General features: G+C 48.8%; 4 protein-coding genes across 6 annotated transcripts; 2 read left to right on the forward strand and 2 right to left on the reverse strand.

Annotated features, from left to right (window-relative positions):
- Nucleotides 1–811: 811 nt before the first annotated feature.
- Nucleotides 812–2,457, reverse strand: KBTBD13 (kelch repeat and BTB domain containing 13). The gene has a single exon (XM_058811727.1). It carries the CDS (start codon nt 2,454–2,456, stop codon nt 1,074–1,076), a length of 1,383 nt encoding a protein of 460 aa, XP_058667710.1. The 5' UTR covers nt 2,457; the 3' UTR covers nt 812–1,073.
- A 2,478-nt stretch (nt 2,458–4,935) lies between these two features.
- On the forward strand, nt 4,936–8,773 carry RASL12 (RAS like family 12). Of its 2 annotated transcripts, XM_058811548.1 has the most exons (5): nt 4,936–5,047; nt 5,126–5,182; nt 6,254–6,327; nt 6,411–6,601; nt 7,359–8,773. In XM_058811548.1, exons 1-5 carry the CDS (start codon nt 4,939–4,941, stop codon nt 7,741–7,743), a joined length of 816 nt encoding a protein of 271 aa, XP_058667531.1. In that variant the 5' UTR covers nt 4,936–4,938; the 3' UTR covers nt 7,744–8,773. The 2 variants fall into 2 exon arrangements, with proteins under 2 accessions (XP_058667531.1, XP_058667530.1); XM_058811547.1 differs by lacking the exon at nt 5,126–5,182 and having other exon boundaries at nt 4,939–5,047.
- Nucleotides 8,239–15,026, reverse strand: SLC51B (solute carrier family 51 subunit beta). Of its 2 annotated transcripts, XM_058811551.1 has the most exons (6): nt 14,859–14,998; nt 13,078–13,218; nt 11,399–11,498; nt 10,578–10,718; nt 10,080–10,170; nt 8,239–9,368 (listed from the first exon to the last, which is right to left on the reverse strand). In XM_058811551.1, exons 3-6 carry the CDS (start codon nt 11,436–11,438, stop codon nt 9,155–9,157), a joined length of 486 nt encoding a protein of 161 aa, XP_058667534.1. In that variant the 5' UTR covers nt 11,439–11,498; nt 13,078–13,218; nt 14,859–14,998; the 3' UTR covers nt 8,239–9,154. The 2 variants fall into 2 exon arrangements, with proteins under 2 accessions (XP_058667534.1, XP_058667532.1); XM_058811549.1 differs by lacking the exon at nt 13,078–13,218 and having other exon boundaries at nt 14,859–15,026.
- Nucleotides 15,027–19,151: 4,125 nt separating this feature from the next.
- On the forward strand, nt 19,152–24,800 carry MTFMT (mitochondrial methionyl-tRNA formyltransferase). Its single transcript, XM_058811098.1, has 9 exons — nt 19,152–19,276; nt 19,708–19,920; nt 20,324–20,446; nt 21,249–21,351; nt 21,901–21,976; nt 22,525–22,616; nt 23,143–23,224; nt 23,534–23,616; nt 23,951–24,800. Exons 1-9 carry the CDS (start codon nt 19,152–19,154, stop codon nt 24,149–24,151), a joined length of 1,098 nt encoding a protein of 365 aa, XP_058667081.1. The 3' UTR covers nt 24,152–24,800.
- Nucleotides 24,801–26,338: the final 1,538 nt, after the last annotated feature.

Genomic DNA, 26,338 nt, shown 5'->3' on the forward strand with positions numbered 1-26,338 from the left:
CCCAAAGCCTGCCCCATGGATGGGAAACCAGCTGAGCTGGGGTCTGGGTTTGCTGCTGCCCTGGTCCGTGGTCACAAAGGGGAGCTCTGTGCTACCAGCTGTCCCCAGAGCTGGTGTTGAGGCTGTGAGCCCTCAGCATCAGGTGGTGGGATCTGATGGGAACAGCTCCTCTGGCTGTGAAGCTCTGCAAGCCTGGTATCGCCATGTAATGGCTTCCTAGCCTTCATTCCCTTTTGGCACTCTGTACTTCCAAGCTTTGCCATGTCCTCAAAAGACCCTGACTTGGCTCAAGCAAGTCTCTGGTGAGAGCCAGCACTTGCCACCCCATTGGGTCTGTGCTGGGGCCTGAGGGGGATGATTGAGGGTTCCCAAGTCCCAGAAAACCCTTGGCACATTAGGCACCTGATGCCCAGGAGCTGCTTTCCTTCACTCCCCATCTCCCCTCCTCTTACCAGGACCCTGCTGCAGCCACAGAGAATTCCCAGGGGAGTGTGGGGCTCTCTGGGAACTGCACTCCCACGTAAGGCTCTGAAACTGAGCCACAGCTGAAAAAGCATTCAGGGGCAGAAGCGAGTCCTGACATAGATCCCTGTTAGGAGGTATTTTCCTTCAGAAGCATGGGAGGAAAAACCCCAAACTCAAGAGTAAATGAAAAACACAGTAATGAGAAGCTTTTCTATAGCTTTCCTTTTAATTCCAGCATGTAATGAATGATTTCCCATCAAGGCAGAGAGGAGGTGGAATGCTGCACACCCTCAGAGTGCAGTCAGAATAAATAAATCCCATGTTTGCATCTCTATGGAATCTGTCCTCTGCAGAAGCCACAATGTCCTGCACACAGCTGGCTTGTGAGCTCATGGCTGACAGGGCTTTGTGCCCGTGCAGGGCAGGAAGAGGGGACAGCAGCTGCCCTTTCCCTCTGGCAGGGTCTAATGTCACCTCCAAGGTCCAACATGATGCATCCCTGGGCCTGAGCACAGCTCCATGGAGGAGGAGAGGAGCCCAGGGCAGCAGTGAGTGCAGAGCTGAGGCCATGTGCAAGGAGAGCATCCTGACGTGGGACACGGGAGCAGCTACGTTGCGATGTCGTGGTCACGTCTTGGCAGCCGCAGGAGGAAGGTCTGCAGGGAGCCGCTGCGTGGGAAACCTGCCCGCTCCTTCTTCTGCTTCCAGGTCTCCTCTTCCACGGAGTAGAGGAGTGTCAGCATCTTGTTGACAGTGTAGATGGTGTCACCCCTGACGATGGCAGTGAAGAGAGCTCCCTTGCTGTTCATGAACTGCCCGGGCAGGGCGCTCCACTGCCGGGACGTCAGGTTGAAGCAGTCGATGACACAGCGCAAGAAGTCGTCGTAGGGGCCGTTGCGCATGACGTAGAGGTTGTCACGATGGGCCACCATGCAGTGCCCGTAGCTCTGGTGCCGCTTGAGCTCGGTGACGGGAAGCCACACGTCTTGCTGGGTATCATACTCATAGATGACAGTGGTGTCCAGTGGCTGCCACAAGCAAACAAAGATCTGCCCCAAGGCTTGGGCACAGGGCGCTGCCGTGCTCGGTTGCGGCAGGTCAGAGACGAAGGTCCAGGTGCTGGAGGCCAGGTCGTACCTCTCCACGGACTTGAGCGAGATCTTCTCGTACTCACCACCGATGGCGTAGAGGTAGCCCTCGTGGCCCACCAGCCTGACGTCGTAGCGCAGCTGGTGAGGGCTGGGGAACTCGCTCCAGGTGTTGGCATCAGCATCGTAGCAGAAGCTGCTCTCCACCACCTGCTTGTTGGCCCCGTAGACGCCGCCCACGATGTAGATCTTGTTATCCATGGTTGCCATGCCGGCTAGGAATGTGCTGGCGCTCAGCGGAAGGCAGGAGAGGGTCCTCCATGTGTTGGTCTCCTCGTCCAGGTAGCAGATGGTCCTGGAGAGGTCCTCCAAGAACTCGAAGGTGGGTGTGTGGGCTCCCACTGCCACAAAGGTGCTGGGGAGGAGGGCTTCCACATAGGCCAGCAGGTCATCGGAGAGGCAGTCCAGGTACTCCTCCAGCTCAGCGTAACTGTCCCTGATGTAGAGTGCGGCACAGTGGAAGAGATCCAGGAGGCCGAATATGGCAGCGGCTTGGTACAGAAGGATGCAGTTGTCAGAGTTGATGGAGTGGATCAAGTACTTGGCCAAGGGCTTCACCTGCAGGAAGGCAGCACATTCCACTGCCTGGAAGGTCTCCTCGCTGCCAAGGATGGGCCTCTCGCCCGCCAGCACCCGCAGCATGGCGAGGAACCCGGCTGCACTCAGCTCCCCCAGGCCGATCTCCTCCTGCGTGCTCTCCCTCATGCCCGAGCGGAAGAGGGCACGGAAGTACTCACTGCTCTCCACCAGCAAGGCCTTCTCCACCGAGAATGACTGCTCCTCCACCCGGATACGCACCCGCTCCGGGGGTCCTGCCTGAGAACCTTCCTCCTCCGGGGTCATCCTCGCCTGGGACCTCAGCAGCTCTCAGGGGTGGGGGAGCACAAGATGCCCCTCTGTGCTGTGCCCCTGTGCAGCCCCCTCGGCCTTCTCCAGCCTTTGATGCCTTTGCTGAGCTGCCCGGTGGCCTTGTAATATAAATACCTTGGGCTAAAGATAGCTGAGCTCGTGACCAGGGCCCTTCAAAGGCATCCACCAGGCTCAGCTGACCCCCAAGCTCAGGCAGGGTTCCAGTGTCACCAGCCAGCACTGGGCACGGCAGAGGTGCCTGGATATCCCATGGAATACGCCCAGCCACTCAGGAGAAACAGGTTTTACTTTCTCCACTCTCAAGCATCCTTCTTATGATGCCCTACGGAACAGTCCCCAGCCTGGGGAGGGCAACACACTTGCATGGCTGGGAAGAACATCTGGCCACACTATTTTTTTTTTCTCTTTAAAATGTGGAGTTTACAGCCCAGGGAGGTAAACAACATCAGCAAATCTCATTGCCACCCCGCTCAGCCATGGGAAGGGAGCTTGGCTGTTCCTCAAGTGTTACCATGGGCAGAGAGAGACCTTCTTTTGTGACCCTCTCCATGGCAGCAGCATCTGCAACATCCATCCCAGCTGCAAGGAGCCATAAGCCAGCCTGTGCTTCACCTGGGGATCTCAAGGTGAGAAAAAGGAAGTGCAGCAACCTCTTCTCACCAAAAACCTCCCCTCTGGCCTCAGGGCTTGCTCAGCTCCCCATAATACCTGGCTGTGGGAAGAGATAAACCCCTGTTTACTGACAGAGCTTGACAGTGAGGAAAAGTGTTATTTGTGGCACATCACTTGTTAGTGTGCTAATCACAGATTTTTCTGGCTAGAAATCCCATTTCAGCTCCGCCATGGGGTGCCAAGGAAGGCTGACAACAGGGCTCACTTGGGGGCTCCTTCCTGGATCTCCCCATCACTACCTGTGATTAGTTTGCAGCTGGTGTTTTGTTTTGATGAATAATTTAACCTGAGCAGCTCATCCTGTTGAAGGTCTATTTTCTGCTCCCTCCTTAACCCCTTCATCCCAGCAGCTGGGAACTTTCCAGGCAGTGCATGATGGCAAAGCTGTTGCCTCAGGATCATGGCCACAGCGGGTTCCCCCAAAAATCCAAGTTTAGGGAAGAACAGAAGAATTTTGCACTTACACCACTGTCATTGATCCTCATGGATACCCAGCTTAAAATACCATGTTTAGTTCCAATTGCTTTTAAGCGCCCTAGACCTGTGACCAAAGGGGGTCTGGGGTAAAGGGTCCTCAGAGGAGCTCTGCTTCCCGCAGGTGAGTTATCCCTGTGATCCCCATCCTCCCCATCCCTGGGGCTTGCAGGGGCTTCCACACTCCCAGACTATTTTGGGAGGGCTTAAAAATACCCTGCCTGTATTAACGGGCAATATTCCCAAGGGCGCAGCAAGCCCCGCACGGCCGCGGAGCAGCCTCGGGCCCCCAGCCTCGGCTGCGGCCCCCCCGCAGTCCCTCGGGGCCGGCCCTGGGGCCGCATCCTGTGGTCCCGGGCATCGAGCCCTATTCCAAATGGCTGTGATCGCCATGACAACGCTGACTTCAGCCTCCGCCACCTACTCGGGCTCAGAGCCGCTGGGTGCCGGCTGATGGATTGGTACGGGCACTGGTGAGTACTCCCCGGGCTCCCTCTTCCTCTTGGCACCGAGGCTTTTGGGTGGCAGAAGGGAATTTCTCTCCCTGGAAAGCCTCTGCCGGCAGGAGAAGGTGTCAGTGCTTGGTTGTGTCCGAAGGAGCCGGGCAGTGGCTGCACAGGCAGCTCCGGGTCTGCTCCTGCCTGCCGGAGCTGGGATGAGTGCGCCGGCCCCAGCCGGGACAGAGGGACCAGGCTTGGGCTTGCTGGGACACGGCGAGATGCTGCGCGCTCAGGAAGGTGCCGGGACACGGCGAGGTGGCCGCCAAGCCGAGGCACGGCAGGTCTGGGACCCGGGGGTCCCTGCCCGAAGCCGGGGCAGCTCGGGGTGCCGCGCGTGCTCTGCCGCGGGGATCGTCCTCGGGTGGCCGGGGCAGCGTGTCCGGCCCCGCGGCGTGGCAGCTTTCCTTACAAGGAGTTTGGCTGGAGCCCGAGCAGCGGGAGCCGCGCTCGCCTCCGCCTGCCTCATTCATCGCAGCCCCGGCCGTGCAGGGGCCGCTGCTGCCCCGGCCCCGCGCTCACGGAGAGCCCCGCGTCCCCTCCGGCCGTGGGTTTTAAGGTGGGAGGCTGCGTTTCTCTTCTCTTTCTGGGGTGTGAGGGGTGGGCAGAGGGCTGGGGTGTCCTTCTCTTTCGGTGGGGTGCTGGCCGCCACTGTGGGATGAGGATGGAGGAGAGGGGATCTCCCACCCTGGTGCTGCTGAGCCCTTCTTTCCCCCAAGCTGGGGCACCCACGAGCCAGGCAGTGAGAAGGTCCCCATCCGACGGGGCAGCGGGTGCTCCATGTCCCCCCGCTCTGTCCCGCAGGGCCGAGGATGTCCTCGATGTTCGGCAAACCCCGAGCCAGCAGCGAGCGGCCGCCCCAGAGCGCCCTCCCCGAGTGCAACGTGGCCATCCTGGGGTGCAGAGGGGCCGGCAAGTCAGGTGAGACGGGCAGGGCAGGGCATCGGGGAGCTGCCGCCAGGGGACACCTGCCTCACCTGCCTCTTTCGCCTCCTGCAGCTCTGACCGTGAAGTTTCTAACCAAGAGGTTCATCAGTGAATATGATCCCAACTTGGGTAAGGCACGTTCTTATCCCATGGAGCATCCTTCCCATCTCCCATGTTTCCCATGAATTTAGGGGAAAGAAAAAAACAGCCCACCCAAAATTATATAAAAAACAACAAGAAGGGCTGGATTTGACCCAAAACCACGTGTGAAAACAGGTGAAAGCAGTGCCCTCTCTGGGGGGACTTCCTGTGGGAACGTTGGCTCTTCTCATTGCCCCCAAAAAACCAAAAGCTGACTTCTTGAGGCTCTTTGAGGAGCATCTAATGTCTGTTGGGCAGGGAAAAGGCTGAGGAAATGAGGATGGGTGCACAGCAGGCAACCCTGGGGCTGAGTTTTGCAGTGAGCAGTTCTGGGTATTTTTTTTTCCACTCATCTGAGTAATTAATAACTATTTTCCTAGGCCTGACTCCAGGCTGTGGGGAAGAACCATAAGTGATTTATCGGGGACATTAAGGAGATATGGACATTGTCCAAGAACCAACTCCAGCCACTAATAATTGAGTGACTCTTAGAAAGAAGGATAAATCCTTTCTTCCTCAGATATTTTTGGGAATGTGGTTTTATCTTCCCACGTCAAAACCTTTCCGAAACGCATCAGTTAAAAGCTGGCCCAAAGAAAGCATCTTTCTCCTGGGGGAACGGCACAACAGCTCTCCCTGCCTGCCCTCCTTCCAAAAGAAAGGACTACTCCTCTCGCTTGATTTATTGGGAAGCAGTCCCATGTCAAGCCCCCAGCTCGCTTTATCTCATCAGGCCATGGCTTTTAGATAAGGGCTGAGCCCTGGGTGCAGCGATTGTTGTGCCAAGCTCCTTCCCCTCCCTCCTTCTCCTGTGGGAGCCCACGCTTGCAGCACATGGGGAGAAATAACTGCTCCTAGCCAGGCTTGCCCAGCAACATCACCCCCAGTCCCCCAAAATAATGTTGTCTCAGGAAGGAGTAAGGTGGGAGGCATTGGTGGAGGATGCTCCTCATCAGGGCTGAAATTTTTCCATGGTATCCCAAGCATCCTGGGCTTTGCTTGGCTTTGAAGAAGACAGGATGTGCCAGCCCATCCTTACAACCACCCTTCTTCTTGCAGAGGACACCTACTCCTCGGAGGAGCTGGTGGACCAGCAGCCTGTGCTCCTGAAGGTGATGGACACTGCTGACCAGGTAAGGCATTGGGGGTGTGCTGACCAGCTGGACCGTGGCTGGACCACGACTGGACTGGGGCTCAGCCACTCCTCCCACGCCAGGATGGCCCCGGGAACTGCGAGCGCTACCTGTGCTGGGCCAGCGCCTTCCTGGTTGTCTACAGCATCGACAGCAGGAAGAGCTTCGAGGGCTGCCAGCGCTACCTCGAGGTGCTCGCCCTGCACGCGCGGGGCTGCCAGCGCCGCTGCCCCGTGCTCCTGCTGGGAAACAAGCTGGACATGGAGCAGTACAGGTACCGGGCACGCGGTAAGGCTGCCTGCTCCCCGTGGGAGAGAGCTCACACATCCCCATCCCTCCTGCTGGGATGCAAAACCCAAATCTGATTTCTTCACGGGTATTTCCACTCCCATTAGTATTTGAACATCCTCCCACATCCCTGAATTTCCTGCCCCAGGGCTGATGTGTTTATTTTGAGCCTGTTGGTATTTTCAGTAGGATGTTTTTTGGCTGAGTGGCGAGGCAGCGTCACCATCCCTGGCAGGGCTTGAGCCAGAGAAGCCCCTCTGGACATGCCCTTCCTTTCCCTGGAGCCCTCTAGTTCCAGCCCCACTGCCAGGACTGGATGTGCCCAATATGTTTTTCTGGCCTTTTGTGCTGCTCTGTGGTCCCACGGGCCCCTGAGTCACATGCATTGCTGGAGCCATCATGCTCTCAGGATGGAGGTATCCCCCTCCCCACAGCAAGGACCTGCCCCATCTCCTCCTCCCTGCTTCCCAGTGCACTGTCATCACACCCACCCCTGGGTCGCTGGAACACATCCCTACCAGGAGAAGCTGTGTGATTCTCCAGGGACACTAAGAGGCCATTACTCTGGCATTTTGGGAAAAGCAGAACTCTTTTAGATTCATGTCCCAGGGCAGGGATGGGCAGGTGCTACCTTGAGGCTCTCTGGGAAGGAGGTGTGGGATGCACGATCTGTTACCTGCACCTTTTTCGGGTGGCTGCCGTGCCCCAAGGCATCCTGCACCCATCCCCTCTGCTCTCGCCAGGCAGGTGCTCTCAGCAGAAGGGATGTCCCTCGCCAGCAGGTTCGGGTGCCTCTTCCATGAGGTGTCGGCATGCCAGGACTTCGCTCGGGTGCAGCACGTGTTCCACGAGGCCGTGCGGGAGGTGCGGCGCCAGGCAGAGTGGAGCCTCCCCGTGCGGCCGCTCTTCATCTCCGAGGAGCGGCCCTGCCCGCCCGTGGCCACGCCCGTGGCCCTGCCCACCCACCACAGCTTGGCCACCTGCACCTTCAACACCCTCGCCCCCGTCAACTACAAGGAGATGCCCTCGGTGGCCCAGGCCAAGCTGGTCACCGTCAAGTCCTCGCGGGCTCAGAGCAAAAGGAAGGCTCCCACGCTCACCTTGCTGAAAGGCTTCAAGATATTTTAGGACACGTCCCTGTGGGCTGCAGAGAGGGAGGAGAGAGACCCTGATCCATCCCCCCACCTCCACGGGAGCTGGGACCTTCCATGATGGACTCACGGCGCTGCAGCAGCCGCTGGCACACGGCAGCCCTGGTCTCTGTGCCGGGGCAAAGCCAGCAGTGCCAACCTGGCAAGCAGGCAAAGTGCCAAGGGTCTGACATGGGCTGTGGCATCGCTGTGCCTGCCCCTGCCCGGTGTTTGTACCCTGTCCTGCCACTGCCACTGTGGCCAGCCCAGTTTTCTGTGAGGATGCAGCAGCTTCCAGAGGAGCCAGAGCTGTTGGATACCATTGGGAGGGGAAGGGACAACTCCACGGCCACCAGCCAGCTTGGGCACCTGGCCCACAACTACAGGAGCCAGGAATGAGGAACTAATCATTAATCCAGCATGGATTAATGGAATCCATCCATTAATGGAATGGAACCCATCTCGTTCATCCCACAGGTCCCCGACTAAGCAATAAGTAGGAGAAAATTTTATTTTTTTTAAATCCAGATAAAAAAGGTGCAGATAATGTTTCAGCTGCTTAAAGGCCTCAGGTGGCCTGTAACCCATATCCACACATCAAGCTAAGTCACACCAAAATTGCTGCTTTTTTGCTCAGCTTTTTACACTATAGCATCCCTTTCCAAAGGCTTTGCAAAGAGATGCTTTGCTGACAAGGACATGGTCTGCAAAGTCTGTGTTTAAAAGACTGATGTATTTCCAATAATGTCCTAAATTATTTCATGGTTTCTACGCATGCCCAGTGAAGGACACAAAGGGAATCCTGGAGCAGACCAGGCTCTACCTGTGCCTGAGCCAGGGGCTGGATGTTTGGTTTCAGGTGCTCTATCAAATTAAATGTTCTGCTTCTCCCTGGAGTTGCAGTTACTTTGCAGAGTAAAATATCCATGTGTATATTTGTACATATAGCCATATAAATATATATATATATGACCTTACTGACAGATTCAATATGGCATTTTGATCAACCACTTTGGAAAGTATTTTAATAAAGAGGACTCTGAAAAGAATAAAAATGTCTCAGCTTCAGTGTTGCTGTTTTCCTGATGGGAAGTGAGGCTGCTTTCCCTGGCTGACTGCAGGCCAAGCTTCCCGCTTACTTCCCTGGCTCAGGTCAAACCTGTTTGCAGCACCTGAGGGAGGAGAGGAAGCTGGCATTGGAGGGAAGGCTGGAAGCAGCCAGAGCAGTGGGGGAACACCAGCCAGGCAGGAGATGAGCCCAGGGCCCCTCCTGCAGGTGCAACTCTGCTGCTTTCTTGTTTCACACTTTTCTTTCTCCAGGCTAAACTGCATTTTTAAACTGGCACCCCTGCGAATTGAGACATTCTGATACCTTCCTTAAGGCCTAAATGGGCTGACTCCAGCTGCCACTATATGGCCTCCTCAGACGTCTCTGTGTACAGGGATGTGACAGTCCCATCTTTCCACTGGACCACCACGTCCCCTGGTCTCTGGGGCCCTGGCTGCTGCTTTAGTGGCTCAGCCAGGTTGTATTCCTGCACAGGCATCAGGGCTTGCTTGGCATCGAGGTCAGCCTCCTGTGTGGGTCGTGCTGTTTCTCCGTTCACAAGGATTTTCCTTTTCCTGCAGGGAAGGCACAACAAGGACACACGAAGTGAAGCAGCAAGCCCAGCCCACATCTGAGGGCACCGACCCCGGTGAGGGTCACAGCCATCAATTTACACCGTGTTCCTGGAACACGCCAGCTGCTTGTGGGCAAACGCCGCCAGGTGAGCTGTGCCAGGTAAGTGCTCTGAAGTGTTTGAGCACACACGGCTGTGCGATTCACACTAGGAGAGCGCCCAGCTCCTGACGCCAGGAGCAGCACGCAGGCAGCCGTCACTAGAGGGAGAGCGAGGCAGGCTCGCAGCCTTAGCGCTTCTCTCGTCTGACACAGTGCTACGTTTTCGTGCCCTAGCAAACAGCGAGTTGCTCCTCAGCTGTGGGATTGTGCAGCCACTGGGGAACTGTGTGGGGATGTGCATGGGGAAAGGCTGGGAGTCCTGCTCCAGAGCCCCTGTACTTAGGGGAGAGCACCTCACACCAGTTACCATCACTTCCCACCCAGCAGCCCTGTTGGGCTGGACAGAGCTGTGCAGACCTCTATTCCATCCAGGGCCCAGAAAAGGGGCTTGTTCCAAGTGACACAAAGTGAGCAAATGGTTCAAAGGGAGTTTGCTCTTCTCCCCATCACTCAGGGCTTGTCCTGCCCTGCCAAACCCCTGTGGCTGTTTGCCTGGGAGGCTTTCAGGGCACCACCACACACCAAAAGATTGTCAAATTTTCCTGTCTCACCTGTTTCGCACAATGTTAATGGTCAGAAGAACGAGACCCAAAATCATGGTCGCGAGGGACAGCGCAAGAACAGAGTAATTCCACGTTGAGGCTGAGGGAAAGCAGAGAGGCAGCGTTAGCAGGCACAGCACAGTGTGACCCATAGAGCCTGGCCAGGGGTTTTCTGAGGATATCCAAGATGCTCTGTCCTTGACTTTTGTGGCTTTGAAGTTGATCCTCATGACGCTGACCTGCTGCTATGTCAATCTGCTCCCTCCACCCTGCCAAAATCACAGGAGACCTTTGCTCTCTTGGCAGGCTCTGCCTGGAAAGAGGCTGAACCCCAGAGACAATCTCAGCAAAGCCTCCTGCCTATCTTCACCTATGGCCTGCTTATTCCAGAGGCAAGACTGAGGGTTTGTGTGTCTGGGGTAAATCACCTCCTCAGGCATCTCTGTTAGGCAAGAAAGTTGACAGCCAAGGACTGTGTCTCAGCCCAGGAACACCAGTGGGACTCACGGTCTTCTCTGCGGAAGAACCAGAGCAGCTCCTCCAGCTCTTCCAGTTCCAAGCCCAGTGGAAGGGTAATGTTGCCTGCTGTGTGCTCATCCATGTGTGTGCTGGCCAGGGTGGTTGGGAGGTACTTGTGCTCTGCCTCAGCTGTGGTGGAAAGACAAAGACACAATAGTCACTCACTGAAGCTCTTCAGACTGGAGGTGACCTTCCCCTTCACTCCCAGGGTTGCCCAGCATGTCTCTCCAAGCAGGCAGAACACAGCCCTGAGTGCACAGCCTGAACTCATGCACTGAGAAGTGGAGAGTGTTTTTGGCTGCAGACCCCATTAGGTGAGGCAGCAGGGCTGCAAAGACTTCAGAATCCTGGTAAGGCCTTTCTCCATCCCCCGTCTCCCACCAAGGAGAGGCAGCTCCATGTGCCACAATTCACCGAAGAGTTGCCTTGCCCAGACCAGTCCTGGAAATCTGACTCTGGACTGCAGTCCTCCAGCAAGAAATTCTTATTTATCAGGCTGGCTTGTATACACAGCTTGACTCTAGTAATTTTTATCAGAAAAGCTTCTTTCTGCACAGAAACCAATATATAAGTGTGGCCAACCCCAAGCACAGAACATGCACACAGAATGCAGATGGGAATGACACCCAGTTCTGGAGCAGGAGTGCGACTTTTTCCTTGGCTCAGTCAGGCTGCTGCTCATGTACACTGAGGAAAATAGCCCCATAGAAAGAAAGAAAGAAACTATATTTCCAAGAAGTTAAGGTCTTTGCACATGTGGACATGCACCTACTTTACCCACACCATTATCCTTTAAGCCAAGACTCTACCTTGCAGCAGGAAAAATGGGATTATCCAGAAGAACTTCATATTTGTGTATGCAGATGTGATGGATCACACCTTCACAGTATTTCTTCAGCGTGGAGATGCCTGCAAAAGACAGAGAGACTAAGGAGTTGACAGAGAACCTGATTCCCCTCCCTACTCCAGCTGTTTTCAGAGAGGGGATCTCATGTATCCCGGCATCTGTTTCCTCCTGAGAACGTGAGTCTGACCTGCCAGGACAGGGTGCAGAAATCCCTGGGCCACCAAGGTGACAGCAGAGGGGTCTGGCACTGCATCTGCTGCCCGAGGTGAACCTGTAGAGATGTGAGCTCAGCTGCTGTGAGCCAGCCCCTCCCCAGCTAACAAAGCCTCCCTGCTTGCTCCCCTGCCATAATCCCTAGAGAACATATACTTTGCATGTGACTACCTATTGCCAACCCATGGATGGCAGAACATGGGCGTGGAGATGAGGAAGTGGAAGGCTGAGCTCCAAGAGGAGGCAAGGCTGGCTTGCCATTGAGGCTACGGTGTCTCCCATCCCTCAAGGAAACAGAAAGTCCTCCTTGACCTTTAGTCCCTCATTTATTAGTGGCATCAATCCAACTTTTATGGCTGCTCCTTCAAATTAGTTCTTCAGCGTCCTTCGAAGGGCCCTGCCCTGAGCAGCGGCTCCTGGCTGCCCACTGTGAGCTGGTGAGATGTTGAGGTGGCTCTCCCCAGCCCATGGCTCACTGGCCATCGCCCACTGGCAGGTCAGCCACACCACAACACACCTACATCCCTCAGACATTCTGGCCCCACAGGCCATTAATTATTATATGAAGACTTTTATGACAGCCTGATACTCCCAGCTTTTACCTGCCTTTGCTGTGTGGCCTGGTGCTGTCTGAAACTTGCTTCCCAAGCATGTTCCACTGTGCCAGGCGTGTCAACAACGCTGCTGCTGACTCCTCAGGGAAACATTTGTCCCGTCGGTTATAGACCTAATGATTGCTACTATTTTCCCCCCCATTCTCAATGTCTTCACAAATCAAAGTTCACGTTTTATAGCTAACCAGGCATGCAGGCTTACTCCCTGCTGCCAGAAAACCACCTGCTAGCAATTCTTAGAGGAGGGGACTCTCAAGTATGTGGTCCACTTTGTATTTCAGAAAATATGGGTAAAGCTGCTCCCTGCAGTTAGGTGTGCCAATTACCCTTCCGTCCAGGTAACCTTTAGCTTATTCACATGGATCACCCCTCACAAAGGAGGAAATAAGGCCTTGGTGCCAATGAAAATAAGTTACAAGTCAGCTACACCCTAATAAGAAGTGGCACTTGAATGTGTTAAATCTTGCTGTGCAAGGCTTCTGAGTAATCATTTGCTCAAAGAGGGATATTTGACAAGCATGTTGCTGATTTTCCCCCAAGGTGTTTCATAAGCTGTGGGCTACCTCCTGGTGTCTGTGCACAGCAGGGATGCTGGAAAGCTGCTGGAAGTACTTTGCTATTTCATCAAGTAGTGACCAGCAGCCAAATCTCCTCCGATATGGGAGGCCAGAAGTTTGTGGGTAAAACACAGCAGCAGAATGGACCCTTATTGTGCATTAATAGGACATTTAAGTAAAATGTCTTTAAGAGAAACTTCTGTTATTTTAGAGATCTTTTACATCTATATCACATTAACAAAATTAGTTTCACTCACCAAAGCTACAAAACAAAGTGCTCTCAGGTCAGTGTGTCTACTCCAGTAGAGAGTGAGCCTAAACCACCAGTTTCCCCAGTAAGAAAACAGTGATTCCCACAGCTGGGCTGGACATGCTCTGAGGAGCTTGGATCTTGCAGCCTGGAAGAGATTGTTCAAGGCATCTCCTGCAGCCTCCCCCACACAGCTGCTCTGCCCTGCTGCCCACATCCCACCGTGGGTAAGCGCTGCTCCACGAGACCAGCTGGGACAGGTGGGGGATGTTCTTCCATTGCTCCCCTGCTGCACATCCAGCAGTGACTCTGGTGGCTGATGGACAGGGACGAGCCCTTAGATCCAGACCTCTGCAACTCCAAGTGTGCTCTTTGTTTTCCTGTCCCTCTGAAGGCACCCAAGACCCTTCTGAGGTTGCTTCCCCAGCTTTACAACAGGGGAAGCTCAAATGAGAGCGAGCTCATCCATTTTATGCTCCTATGGAAGGAGGCAGAAAGAACAAAGAGGCCCGTGCCTCTCAAGAAACATTTTACCTGTGTTATTTTGAGTTTATATTGACTCCTGAATGTCTTTGTAATTTCTTTCTTCTTACAAATGGGATTTTAACATCAAAAGCTGCAAAATCTGTACAGTATTATGTATTTCAGGAACAAAGAGTCACACAACAATGCTATTTCAAATCCTCCTGTGGATCTGTGGACTTTGCTGGCATTCAATGAAATCTCAAGATATTACAGGAAAATGTCAAGGGACTGCTTTTTGCTCTATGCATTGATCCCAGCACTTAAATGGTAAAACCATTTCTCATAATGGAAGCCCTTGAAGATCTGAGACATGTCCCATGCAGAAGGCAGAGCTGAGGGACTGGTGTTCTGAAGGCTGGCATAATCCAGCCAGGGGTCTGTGCCATGTGGGAACACAGGAACACACACCTTCACAGCTGCACGTGGACTCTTCCCAGCCAGGGCACAGCACGTGGTGCTGTGAATCCACCCTGTCCTTGGTTTTTGTCAGCTCTGATATTCATGGCTGCTCACCAAGACACATTTTGCCCTCATTCTGCAAATGAGAAGTCTTTAGATACGTATTATACTGGTTTAAATAAAGATGGGGGGAAATCTTTTGGAAAGACCATCAAGTACAGCTTCTGTTGAGACGATAATGTCCCTCCATATTCAAAGCTCACTACACGGTATGGGACAATGCATTTAGAACATCTCAGTCTTTTTAAATTAGTCTCTTCTTGTCATCCAGACTCTCTCTCTGGTGGTTGTCCTATCTTAGCAGATTGTGTTAAAATGGGTCAGTTATTTCAAACACAGTATTTAAGTGGGATGTCCTGTCCTTGGGATTCATAGAGGATATATATACAATGTCACACCACAGACATACAAATGGATGGTAGGGTTTATAAAGGCACATTAAGGTCTGAGCCCCATTAAGGAACACAAGGAATTGTTTATTATTTAAAATATTAAGGCAAGAAGGCAGTCTGGGCTATTTTTTAACCTCTAAAACCTTTAAAAAGCTAAAGAAAAAAAATCTAAGTTATATTATATATATCTAAGTTATTTTTCTTTGACTGCTTTAATAATCAGGAGTTACCTCAGCCTGCTTCTTACTCGCCATTCAGACAGTCTCTCCTTAAAAAGTCTGCCTTCACTTAAAATTTCCAAGGATTCAAGCTTTCTAACTGGAATAAATAAATAATCCTTTTTTTACAGATAGCTATAAATTAACCCAGCAGCCAGTGCAGCAGGAATGCCCATTAATCTCTGCTAACTCACCAGAAACGTGGAGTTCCCAGTAGGGAGGAAGCTACATTTCTTCTTTAAGCCCTGTCATCCGAAGACATCTCCTCCAGCACCGTGGTAATACAGGGCTCCCTGTGCTGCTGCTCTGGGTATGCTACCAGCTGTGATTCACTCTGCTCCTGAGTCATGTGTGAAGGCCAGTTCAGCAGGTGAGGTACACTCCAGCCCCTGAAAAACACACCTCTTTAGTGGGACCATTTACAGCACAAGGTGAATGACCTTTTGCCAAAGCATGAGCTGTAGCAACTTCCAGTTTATTTGCTCAGGTTATTGGCATAATCAGTATTAGAAGAGCACGCTGAGTAGAATGACACTCAGTAATAAGTTACTCTTCAGTGAAAATAAATGATAATGTTCACTCTGCTTGGCTCAGTCCTCATTGCATACAGGAAGCATGTCCTGATAAAGCAGATATTATCCTTTTTTTTTTCTTTTTTTTTTTTTTCAGTGAATGGCCATTCTAAGGCTGTCAGAGCATCTTACCAGAGGAAAAAACTTTGCATGCAAAGCTTGAAGCAGCAGTCAGAGATTTTGCCATCCCACTTTTACAGGTACTGCTAATGCCTGGCTAAGTCAATAGTCTGCTAAGAGGCTCTGCAGACTGATGTGCTGCTTTATGTGACAGCCACATTGGGAAAGGAGGATTCCTCCCCCCTGAAACTGGGAGCTGATTCATGGATGGAGCTGCACGCTGCAAAGCAAGAGAGATGCATCTCACCAATGGGCTTGGGACACACAGCTAGCTCTGGTTAGCTCCAGCTGAACTGCAGATGGCAGGTGTAGTATCCACGTGTTTGTCCTGTTCTTGGTGGTTTTCAGCTTCAAATAAAGTGCTCAAGGCCATGTATGACAGGGCTTGGTGCAATCTGGTCTGGTGGTAGTTGTCCCTGCCCACAGCAAGGGTATTGGAATGGGATGATCTTTATGGTCCCTTCCAACCCAGGCCATTCTATGATTTTATGATCTTTGGCACTGAAGCTTTGTTCAATGTTAATTGTTAATTGCGATTAATCCTTTGAATCCCATCTCACATCCAGAGTTTCCCTGGGCAGCCCCTGTGAAATACACCCAGCAGAACATGTGCTCCCCAAACAGAGATGTTTCACTGCTCAGCCTCAGCCTGGCAGCAATCAGATGGGAGCTCAGAAATGCATCCCCCAGGAAACAAGAGCTGCTCCCTGCTGCTGGAAGCATGTCCAGGACATCCTACCACATGGTAAATCGTGCTGTCTTTCCTTCTCAGTTCCAGCTGGATCTTTTTAGAAGTGACACCAGTGTGGGGAACACTTTTCTAGCATCTTTGAGAGTTTTTTCTTGCCAGGTGCACAGGAATAGGACATAAGTGGTCTCACAATCAAACCCCGTGGCCTTGGGAAAGCTCAAAGAAGATACTTGGCCCCCACAGAACAATCTCTGAGTAGAGGGATAGAGACACTGGCCATGGTGAAGAGGTGACTAACATAAGGATGGTGACTGCAAAACCCCAGAAGGTTCCTTTTCATCCCAATTTTCTACATGGCTTGATGTATATATCTAGGGTCAGGATGCAGGTAGGTGGCTGAGATATGTTTAGGACTCAGCATGATGTATATGGAAACCAGTTCCACACTGGTTAGAGCTGGCTCTTGTGCCCAGTAATCCTCTCCTTTTCCAGAGAACCACAAACATGCTCAGGAGTGCTCCTCTCCAGCAAGGGTGTGCTTGATTCTGTGTCTCTCCTGACAACACTGGCACTGGTCATTGTCAGATATCTTTTTACTTCTTGGAGACACTTTCAGCATCTTTTGCCAGGAAGCAAAGTGGAGATAAGATCTGATTTGTGTTCTGTTTCCTCCTCAGATTTGTCTTCACTACTCTTGGGAAGAATTTGTCTGACCTTGGTGTTTTAATTTTGCTTATCTTTTTTGATCCCTTCAGTGTCTTTGACCTGAAATGCCTGGTTACAGAATAACTAAACATTCAGGGTTGGAGAATTTTTTTCTTTCCATGTACAAAAGCAGAGTTCAAATACAGCAGGAATGCCAGATTTTTTTTTTTTTTTGTGAAACAATCAGATAGTTGCTGTCATTCTGAAAAAATTTATATCAAAATAAATCTTCAGTTAAAATTCACGAACATTGCGTTGAAGGCATAATAATGAATAACAGCCATGATGTGTTTGAAATGTGCTGTCACAGCAGAGCCAAGGATGAATTACGTGGGAGCAAGTGTACTGGAAGGAATTTAAGTCCACTTCAAAAACTCATTGCAAATGAAACTTTAATCACTTTGTGCATATGTCTGGCAAAAGCTCAGCATGGAGTTACAGCATTTCCAGGAGTGTTAACTACAGCCAGAAGTGAGAATCCATCTCTGGGCTTAAGTCCTGGAGGAATAGCAGGTGAAACTCTACAGACAGTGTCAATGACATGTTCAGTGCCTGGATCTGATACCTGGAAATCAACGCTGAGCAGCAGCTGGATTCTGGGTTCAAACTCACATCTTTTGGGCAATCCAGGCATACACGTACATCCCTGGCCTTTCTGAAGTGCTGGTGACAAATCCAGGGCTTCACCCAGGACCTCAGAGAACTGGTATTTGTGGTCACCACACAGGACATCTCCTTCCAGCCTTTCTTCCAGCAATCTCCCTCGCTGCCTCTGGAAACCATGAGTATTTTTCAGCATCTGAGATATCACAAGGTCAAATTTTTCACCATCTGAGATAAGGCCTGAAATTACACTCTGTGCTGAACAGCACTCCTCATGTTTGGGGCCTGACAGCCATGAGTGTCTGTAATCACTTAGTTATTGTGCAATGACGAATTGTTCCCTGTTTGTGATAAGTCAGACTGTTCACCTTCCCTTCTTTCCAAGCCACTTTCCAACATGAACCAAGCTGGGAGCTTTAATCTCTTCTCAAGCACAAGCCATTCCTTCATCCTCGCTGGCCTCTTGTTTATATTTTATTTTAACTATAACCTTTCGTTTATGCACTAAGATGAGGTGACCAGAGTTGACGTGTACTGCCTTTGACTAAACTAAGTATTTTCATGGAACTTCCTGGTTAACAGAGAATTGCAAGGTTTTTTGAGCATTTGATTTTTCCATACTGATTAGGAAATTACCTCAGTATTTGGTAGCATATTCTCCTTTTCTCAGGGTACAGGAATGTAAGCACCCCAGTTAGGATGGCCTGACTCTTTTTTTTTTAACTTGTAACAGCAATTTTTCATTCTTTTCTCCTTATTACCACAGGAGACAATGGCATCTTCAATGTCTGAGAGAAGAAAACCCTAATGATGGGCAAACAGACATGAAAAAGGGAAGGAACACATACAACACTGCTTAGTGCAGTACAAAATTTCACTTTTTTAATGGATCCTTCCCTCATGTATCCGACATAAAATTCTGCCATCAATTTTCCAAATAATTTACATATTTCCCCAGGCATATAGGACATTTACAGATTCTCACACTCCATGCTGCAGAAATTCCTAGTGTCAAAGATTGTAGGACAGACTGTGATCTAGATAAGCAGGGAATTTGTGTATGTGATTTACATTAAAAGCTACACAAATAATCCATCTTCCCATGGGGGGGAAAGAATGTACTTAGCAGAATGATAAAATATTTTCATACTAACGTTATGGGAGGAGACAGTTCTTTAAGTGGTGATTCTGACCCCATAGTTTACAAGAAAACATTCTCTGAGTTACTGTCACTGTTAAAATGAAGCTGTCCGTGGAGTCAGAAACTGAACTCTGTTTTTCAAATGCTGTCAGAGCCAGATCAGTGGCTTTGGGGTCAACACCCCTTCCAGTCCCTGACGTTTTTCTGCATTATCTTTGCACTGAGGCAGCACGGAAAATTCCGGGTCAGGGTTAAGGGGGCACGGGTGACACCACTCAGGATCATCGACACTGTGGGGCTGGAGCTGTCAGGGCAGCCCTGACGGCTTCCACCACCCCACACCAAGATCAGGGAATTGTTAGGGTTGGAAGGGATCTCTGGAGATCACCCAGTCCAACCTCCTTCCAAGGGAGGGTCATGCGGAGCATAGACACCGCTGGACTATGTTTGGAACTCCACACCCTCTCTGGATTATTGGGGTGTCCTGCGCAGGGCTATAGGTTGCACTCTATGATACTTCTGCGTCCCTTCCAACTCAGGTTCGCGGATAATTATGTGATTTTATGACTATGGCGGCGCCGCCTCAGCGCTGAGGGCGGCCCCGCCGCGGGGCGGGTCCTGCTGCGTCATCGGCGCGCGCGGCGGGAGCCCCGCGATGCGGGCCCGGCTGCTGCGCGCCTGCCGCGAGGGCGTGAGGGCGGCGGGGCCGCCATGGCGGGTCCTGTTCTTCGGCACCGACCGCTTCGCCGTGACCACCCTGCGAGCCCTGCGGGCCGCCGGGTACCGCCCGGGCACGGGGGAGAGGGCTCTGAGGGGAGACAGGGAGGGGAGGGAGGGGCAGAGGGGACACGGGAAACGGGGACGTGAGGGAGGAGCCTGAGGTGGGAGATGGATCCTGAGGGGCGCGGAGCCTGAGGGGACACGCCAGGGGCTGGGGAGGGTGAGAGACGGGTGGGCACCGAGGGATGGGAGATTAGGGCTGGTGATGAGGCTCAGAGGTTATTGAGGGATGAGGTGGAGTCGCGCGGGAGGGACCGTGGGTTGGACAGGGAGGATGGCAGAGAAGGGAGGGGGAGGGAGCCTGAGCGTGGGACAGGGACCGGAATAATGGAGTGAGGGAATTGGCACAGGGGCACAGCGAGGGGTGGAGGTGACCCAGCCCTCGCCTCAGTCTGCCTGCACGACGCCTTCAACACCTTGTTCCACCCCAGGGAGCCCAGCGAGGACTCGCTCGTGTCCCGGCTGGAGGTGGTGACCCTGCCCTCCCGCCTGGCCCGGGACCTGCCCGTCAGGCGCTGTGCCAGGGAGCTCCAGCTGCCTGTGCACGAGTGGCCGCACACGGGACCCGCGGGGCATTTCGATGTGGGTGTGGTGGCATCTTTTGGACGTCTTCTAAGCGAGGAGCTCATTCTGCAGTTCCCATAGTAAGTGTGTGGACAGGACATCTGTCACTGCTTCGTTAGTGAAGCTGCACTCTCGTTTTGAGGCAGCATCTGTGACTTGCAGTAGGTGAGGTCAGCTTCCCTGGGTTCATATGCTTAGCCTGAGCCTTATTGCTGTCATGGTGAAATTCAGTGTTCTTTGACACATGGGTGTAAATTTATGTAAATATTCAGCAGAACATTTGCTATTATTCCTCACATCTCTTTCTGTGTTTGCTGAGAAACTGAAGTTTATATAGTGTGAATTTTCCTTCAGGTGCATATTTAAGCCAGTAACACATGAGAACATATGAGCAGATAGTAGTTCACTGTAATATACATTGCACTCCACCTACGTATGTTTCAGGTACCATTCCTGTTCTAACCTGTGAATATTTCATTCCAGTGGGGTGCTGAATGTCCATCCCAGCTGTCTCCCACGATGGCGTGGTCCTGCACCCATAGTCCACACAGTGCTTCATGGTGATCAGGTGACTGGGGTGACAATTATGGAAATAAGACCAAAAAGGTGGGTTTGGTGTCCTTTGCAGACAACTCACTGTTGCTGTTGCCTCTCAGGGCTTTAAATAATCACCACTGAAGTCATCATTTAACTCATTCTACATAACCACAGTTTTTTCTAATGTATGTAATTAAGGTTTTAAACACTTAAAAATGTTCATCTAGCTATATGACATTTGCCATGATTACAGTGTTTTCATAAGTGTGCAATTTGCACTTCAGGCCTGTTCTCTAATTCTTAGCATTATCACAGGGAACAGACAGCAGTCACACAGCTTTATCAATAGGCTTGGTAAGACAGGACAGAAAATATCTGGTTTTTAGATTTCAAAGTCCCCTGTAACATCCTGTAAGTGGACAGAAGACAAGAAATTACTTGTCTAGGCATGAGGAAGATTATATGTTTTATTTTCAGCCCAAGCTCTAGCTTAAAAGGCTTGTGAAAATACATTATTTGGTTACCTTTTCTTTCTGAGATGCTTGTCTAATAATAGATCTCAGGAAAGTGTGGAGCAAGTTTCATCTTAAGTATTTCAGATTGTTTCTTCTTAGATCTCATGTTCTGAACTGTAAATTGTGTGTTCATATCAGTCTCAGCTTGCTGAGGAAAACCTTGCTGCCGAGATTGGTATTCTCTTCCTTGTGCTGTCTTGTGAACCAAACATTTAATAATGTGAAATGACATCTGAAAAATAGTTTTAGAGGGGATAAAAAAGGATAATTATCAACTAATGTATTGGATGCAGAGTTTTGAGCTGCTAATTAAGCTTCAGCTTCTCCAGTAAGGTTGTGTGTTTTCTACCTTGCAGGTTTGATGTAGGTCCAATTATTAAGCAAGAAGAGGTCACTGTTCCTCCCCGCTGCACGGCACAGGAGCTGGAAGGGATGTTGGCAAAGATGGGGGCAAACATGGTAAAGTCCTGCCAGCTGTGTCACTTCTGACTGGTACTTTTGCTTTTAATGTGTGCAAACAGAATTCTTACTAATCTTGTTCTGAGCTGGCTTCAAGTTGAGGAGGAGGATGATGTGAAACTTGGTGTTTGTGAGCACTTTGCTGTGAGGAGAGCTCAGTGGTCTGTGGTCAGGCGTCAGTGTCAGTCCTCTGTGTTGCTGTTGTGTTTCTATTCAGTGAAGAACCCAAATGCTGTCTGTGGAACCAGTGCAGGTTCTGTCATTTAAATTAATATCTGCTTTTTTATTTGCATAGTCAGCTTTTGTTCTCTTCTGGAATTAATATCAGAGAAGAGATCATCCATAAAAAAATTGCGTTTTTTCGTTGTGATTCAGTGGGAAGAGTGTCTTTACTGTCTCTGTGTCAAGGATACACATTTTTTGAATATACTGAGCCAATTTTCTAAAAGCTCACAGGACAGTTTCACTGTTAAAAGATTAAGTTTTATTTTGTTTATTATTGATTAAACTTAGCTTGACTAATACTCTGTACAAAATTTAATTTTGCAGCTGTTAGCAGTTTTGAAGAACTTGCCCGAAAGTTTAAAAAATAAAAAAGAGCAGCCAAAAGAAGGAGTAACATTTGGTAGGTACACATTGTTTTTAATGTGACTTGTTCATTTTTTCCTTGATCAGCAGGAAAATTGAAGTTTTCTGCTGTGCTGGGTTGTATTTTTTTTAGGTTCATTTCTCAGTATGCTCTCTTCACTGCCTTCACTGGCTTAAAAATGTCATACAGGAGAAAAATGCTTCAGAATTCTTGAGACTTACTGCATTAATTTTTTTTTCCAGTTACTTGTACAATATCAAAATCACTATTGATGTCACAAGATCTGAGTTTGTTATTCTTCATTGTTGTAATGCAGACAGAAGGGTTTGAACTGTACTTATAAGCATGATATAAGTTTGCAGTGCAATGGGTAAATAAAGAGAACAACTGAGAATAAAAAATAATCCAAATTGAGGTGTTTACAAAATATTTTCTCCAGTTTTTGCCTGAGCTGCGTTGGCTGGATGGTAGATCCACTATTGGTCAGGAAAAACTGAGGTTTAAAATAGGATAAAGTAGTACAGCTGTTTGCTAAAAGATACAAAGCAAATTAAGAAGTCTTCTAATTTCTGTTTTCCCCACAGCTCCTAAAATCTCTATAGCGAAGAGTTGTATAAAATGGGAAGAGCAAAGAGCTGCACAAATAATTCAGCTGCATCGTGCAATAGGGAGTATGGTGAGACTGGATTTTTTGCAGCCCTTTTCTGTCCTATGGCATGGCTGAGTTTAGTGTAGATATTTTAACTAATCACTATATCTCAATTTTAGTTATTTTGGCCTGTTTTTGAAAGTCCTGGTAGCTTGTTATTAGAAGTGAAATTAATGTGCAGGAGAATTTTCATGGACTTGATCCCAAGTGTGAAATCAGCTCAAAAATTTTACATTGTTTCCTTAGCTCTGAGATTTTCCCTGATGTATTTGAGGAGGTTTGGAATGCTGCAGTGAGAGCTCTGCATGGCAGTAAACAGTGCAGACAGCCACAGTGAAGAGCTGTTGTAGCTCATTGCTTAACTCATTTCTGCATAGGCTAATGGTTTGAGTTGAGGTGGGGTAAGGAAAACTGAGTCTGATAAGGAAAATCTCCTATCTAGACATACAGCTAAATTTTCCCTTAATGTTATTACCACAGGTATTTTGCCTGAGGAAAAAATAGCCTGGAAATGTGAAAACATTCTGAATGTGTAATTTGTTTCTGTTTCCAGTTTCCTTTGCAGACACTCTGGAAGGGTACTGCCATCAAACTCCTGGATTTTGTTGAAGTGGATAACATCCCTGGTTTTTCTGGTATTTACTCTTAAATTATTAAAATTTTAAAACCATTTTCTTTAAGAATCTGAGTGCCATGTGGGCCAAGGTGTGTGACTGATCAGGGCTTAGTGAGTATTCATGGATCAGATATGGAGTAGTGCCAGAGAATGACTGTTCTGATTGTTTCTGTTCATTTGGTTATAATAAAACACAGAATACAATAAAATATTTTTCAGCAAAATAGTGACTCAAGATGGTTATCAAGCTTCAAAGGAACAGAAGTGGTTCAAATATTTTCTGTACTTTTTGGCATAAAAATGCAGGATGATCTTTCTTTGCTTTTAGATCAAATACAAAATGACTGTGAAGTTGTTCCTGGTTCAGTGTTGTTCCATAAAATGTCCCAAACATTGATAGCTCGCTGCAAGGTAGGCTTTCCCTATTTGTTTTATATTCACTGCCCTAAAGATGAGGTTTTTGGTTTTTAGTATTTTTGTGGTGCATAACTTTTGTCTTAATTATCCATTGTTAGTCTCTGTACTAGTTTAGGTCAGCACCAGATGTTTTATTTGACACCTTAAACTTTTAATTTCCATGAACAGGCTTTGCACATTTGCAAGCAAGAATTTGACTTGTTAGGTCCAATTGAATTGGACTGTTAACACTGAATAAAATGTATTCTGTGAGCCAGCCTATGGGAGCTAAAGATAGCTTTAAACGTGGAAGAAGCTTACTGCTTTTTTTGTTTGTTTTTGTTTTTAGGAAGGCTGGGTTGGAATCAAAACAGTTGTTTTAAAGAAGAAGCTTACAGCAGTTGACTTCTACAATGGATATATGCACTCTTGGTTCCAGCAGAATCCAAGAACAGTTCATGGGGAATGCAGATTTCAAACACTCAAACTTAGCACGGCAAAAAAGACTCTGAAAGAGAGGGGAATATTGGCACAGGATATAAAGCAATAAATGTATTTTTTAATGTCTGTAAGTTAATATAAAATATTTCAAAGCCCAACTATAACATTCAACTTATTTAGGGTATTTCTTCCCACAGTGTTTGATCTTATTGTTATCTACATGTTTTCATGGTGGGTTCCTGAAGATACTACTTCTCTTTTCCCGTTAAGGAAGAGAATCTCCATGAGTGCTGTAGATATTGAATAAATCCCTGTTTCCACTGTTGAGAAATAAATTTATTTTTATACAGTATTTTCAGGGGTTTTTTTTGAGGACTTCGGTATAATTTTCTTCAGGTGTAAGTTTTGGACAATTACTTTAATCTGGAAATACTAAAATCCAGTGAGCTTTTTTAATGCTCACTGGGACTTAGACTGTAGTTTGATATTCTTGTGGATCCTAAAATTCACTTTGTATCCCTGCATTGAGGTGAATAACTTAGCTGGGAACATAAGAGAATCTTTCCCTGTTCATCACAATTTTCTTCCCTCCCCTTTCTGTTTTCATATCCTGAGATACATCCTATTTAATATTTTTGTGCCCTCCATCCAGAAAATTTATGTTCTGCTATTTCACTTTCTGGTGGGAGAGGTTTTTACCTGATGAGGAGTTAATCTAATCCAAGATTTTCCTCAATCTGTCTTTGCTTAATGGCATATACAAGGAGTATTTCATGTCAAGAACCCCAAAACTTGTGATTCTTATACTTTCTTGTCTTAGAAGAGGTAATATAGCACTGAGCATAACAGCAGAGCAAAGACTGGCTGTATCTTAGGAGCTGTTCTAATATTTGCTAACTTTTTCCTGCTTTTTCTGAGTTCTACTGAAGTAAAAGCAAAAAGTCTAGAAAAATGTCATATCACAAGGATTAAAATGTTTCTGAAGAAGCATCTGTTAAAGCAGCTGCTGCTGTAATTTTCTTCTACTGCCATTAGATCATCAATTAATTGCCTCTGACAGGTTTTCCAAAACACATGGTCCTCCAAGAAATCCAAGCCTATGAATCAGAGTCAAAAACTGAAAACAACAGCAAGGTGGAAGTCAGGCTCCTGTAGAGAATTCCTGTTGTTCCTGACCGCAGACTCTGCAGTTTGTGCTGCAGAAATTCTAAACCTGGCAAGTTTGCTTCCAAGAAAATTACGTATTTTTGTGTTTTGCTCCCTGCTACCTTTTGCAAGTGCAAGTTGTGGAGTCACTTTGTTTTTATTCTGTTCAGATCAGTCTGGAAATGTTAGTAATTGCATTATGCCACTAGAAGGGTGGGTGGGTCACTGAGTTTTCTATGGGTTTGTGGGGATAGTGGGTGGTTTGGAGAATTTTCTGGGGCTTGCTAGCTCACTGTATGGCAAAACCCCACCACCACAATTTAGAGATAATTTTAAGCACTAATGATTAAGAGTTTTGGACTTAAGTGTTACTTAACTGGGACTCAACAATTTCAGTGTTTCAGGATCCAACTTTTCAGATGTTTCAGCTCCTTAGGCACTGGAAAATTTTGTTCATTGTAACCTGAACAAAATGAACAGCGAGGCATGACTCCCACAGAAAGAATACAGTGACAAAAGTTCAGGCAGAATAGTCCAGGTTAAAGTCTTTTAGATAACCAAAGTGTTAAATCAATAGCTGCTTTCTGGCAGTGACACGAGGAAAATTCTTTTAACTCCTTTGTGCATCTCTCATCCTCAGTTTTAGGTCACGTCTGGTGTGAGACCTATTGCTGGCAGACAATAATCTGGCTCTCACTAAAGCATAAAGCAACAGGAAGAGTTGGCCTGTGTTTTGGGAAGTTTGAGGTGGCATGTGCCCAGAATCCCTGTAGATGGAGCTCGCTGCATCCCTTTTGGATGAAAACCAAGGACAGCTGGACAGAAGATGGTGAAAATCTGGTACAGAATGCCTTCAGTTAGTTGTTTAATAGTGAATAATGTCTAAACCATATTTCAGCCAGGATCCCATGTACTTGTAATTTAATCTTTTGATCTGTGCAGAGTTTGCTATAAGGCTTCTTTTGCTTTCTGTGTGAGAGGTTATAAAAGATAAGGCCATTCTGAGTGGTTTAATAGCTAATGTCCTAGCTCTGAACATACACAACTTTACCCAAGTCATTTTATGGAGCAAAAGAAGGTAAGATTAATTTATTTTTTTATGGAGAAAGTCTTCGGCATGCTATTTTTGGCATGGTAGAGAAGTTTTAAA

Source organism: Ammospiza caudacuta, chromosome 10 (genome assembly GCF_027887145.1).
Source record: "Ammospiza caudacuta isolate bAmmCau1 chromosome 10, bAmmCau1.pri, whole genome shotgun sequence".
Taxonomy (NCBI): domain Eukaryota; kingdom Metazoa; phylum Chordata; class Aves; order Passeriformes; family Passerellidae; genus Ammospiza; species Ammospiza caudacuta.

What these genes read in the sequence shown, in the direction of transcription:
- KBTBD13 (XM_058811727.1), bottom strand. Translation starts at nt 2,456, where the DNA reads ATGACCCCGGAGGAGGAAGGTTCTCAGGCAGGACCCCCGGAGCGGGTG.
- RASL12 (XM_058811548.1), top strand. Translation starts at nt 4,939, where the DNA reads ATGTCCTCGATGTTCGGCAAACCCCGAGCCAGCAGCGAGCGGCCGCCC. An exon ending in TGAATATGATCCCAACTTGG is followed by an intron (nt 5,183 to 6,253) that starts GTAAGGCACGTT and finishes TTCTTCTTGCAG; the next exon opens with AGGACACCTACTCCTCGGAG. An exon ending in CTGGACATGGAGCAGTACAG is followed by an intron (nt 6,602 to 7,358) that starts GTACCGGGCACG and finishes TGCTCTCGCCAG; the next exon opens with GCAGGTGCTCTCAGCAGAAG.
- SLC51B (XM_058811549.1), bottom strand. Translation starts at nt 11,438, where the DNA reads ATGAAGTTCTTCTGGATAATCCCATTTTTCCTGCTGCAAG. An exon ending in CCCATTTTTCCTGCTGCAAG is followed by an intron (nt 10,719 to 11,398) that starts GTAGAGTCTTGG and finishes TTTCCACCACAG; the next exon opens with CTGAGGCAGAGCACAAGTAC. An exon ending in GTTCTTCCGCAGAGAAGACC is followed by an intron (nt 10,171 to 10,577) that starts GTGAGTCCCACT and finishes GCTTTCCCTCAG; the next exon opens with CCTCAACGTGGAATTACTCT.
- MTFMT (XM_058811098.1), top strand. Translation starts at nt 19,152, where the DNA reads ATGCGGGCCCGGCTGCTGCGCGCCTGCCGCGAGGGCGTGAGGGCGGCG. An exon ending in CTCATTCTGCAGTTCCCATA is followed by an intron (nt 19,921 to 20,323) that starts GTAAGTGTGTGG and finishes ATTTCATTCCAG; the next exon opens with TGGGGTGCTGAATGTCCATC. An exon ending in AAAAGAAGGAGTAACATTTG is followed by an intron (nt 21,977 to 22,524) that starts GTAGGTACACAT and finishes TTTTCCCCACAG; the next exon opens with CTCCTAAAATCTCTATAGCG.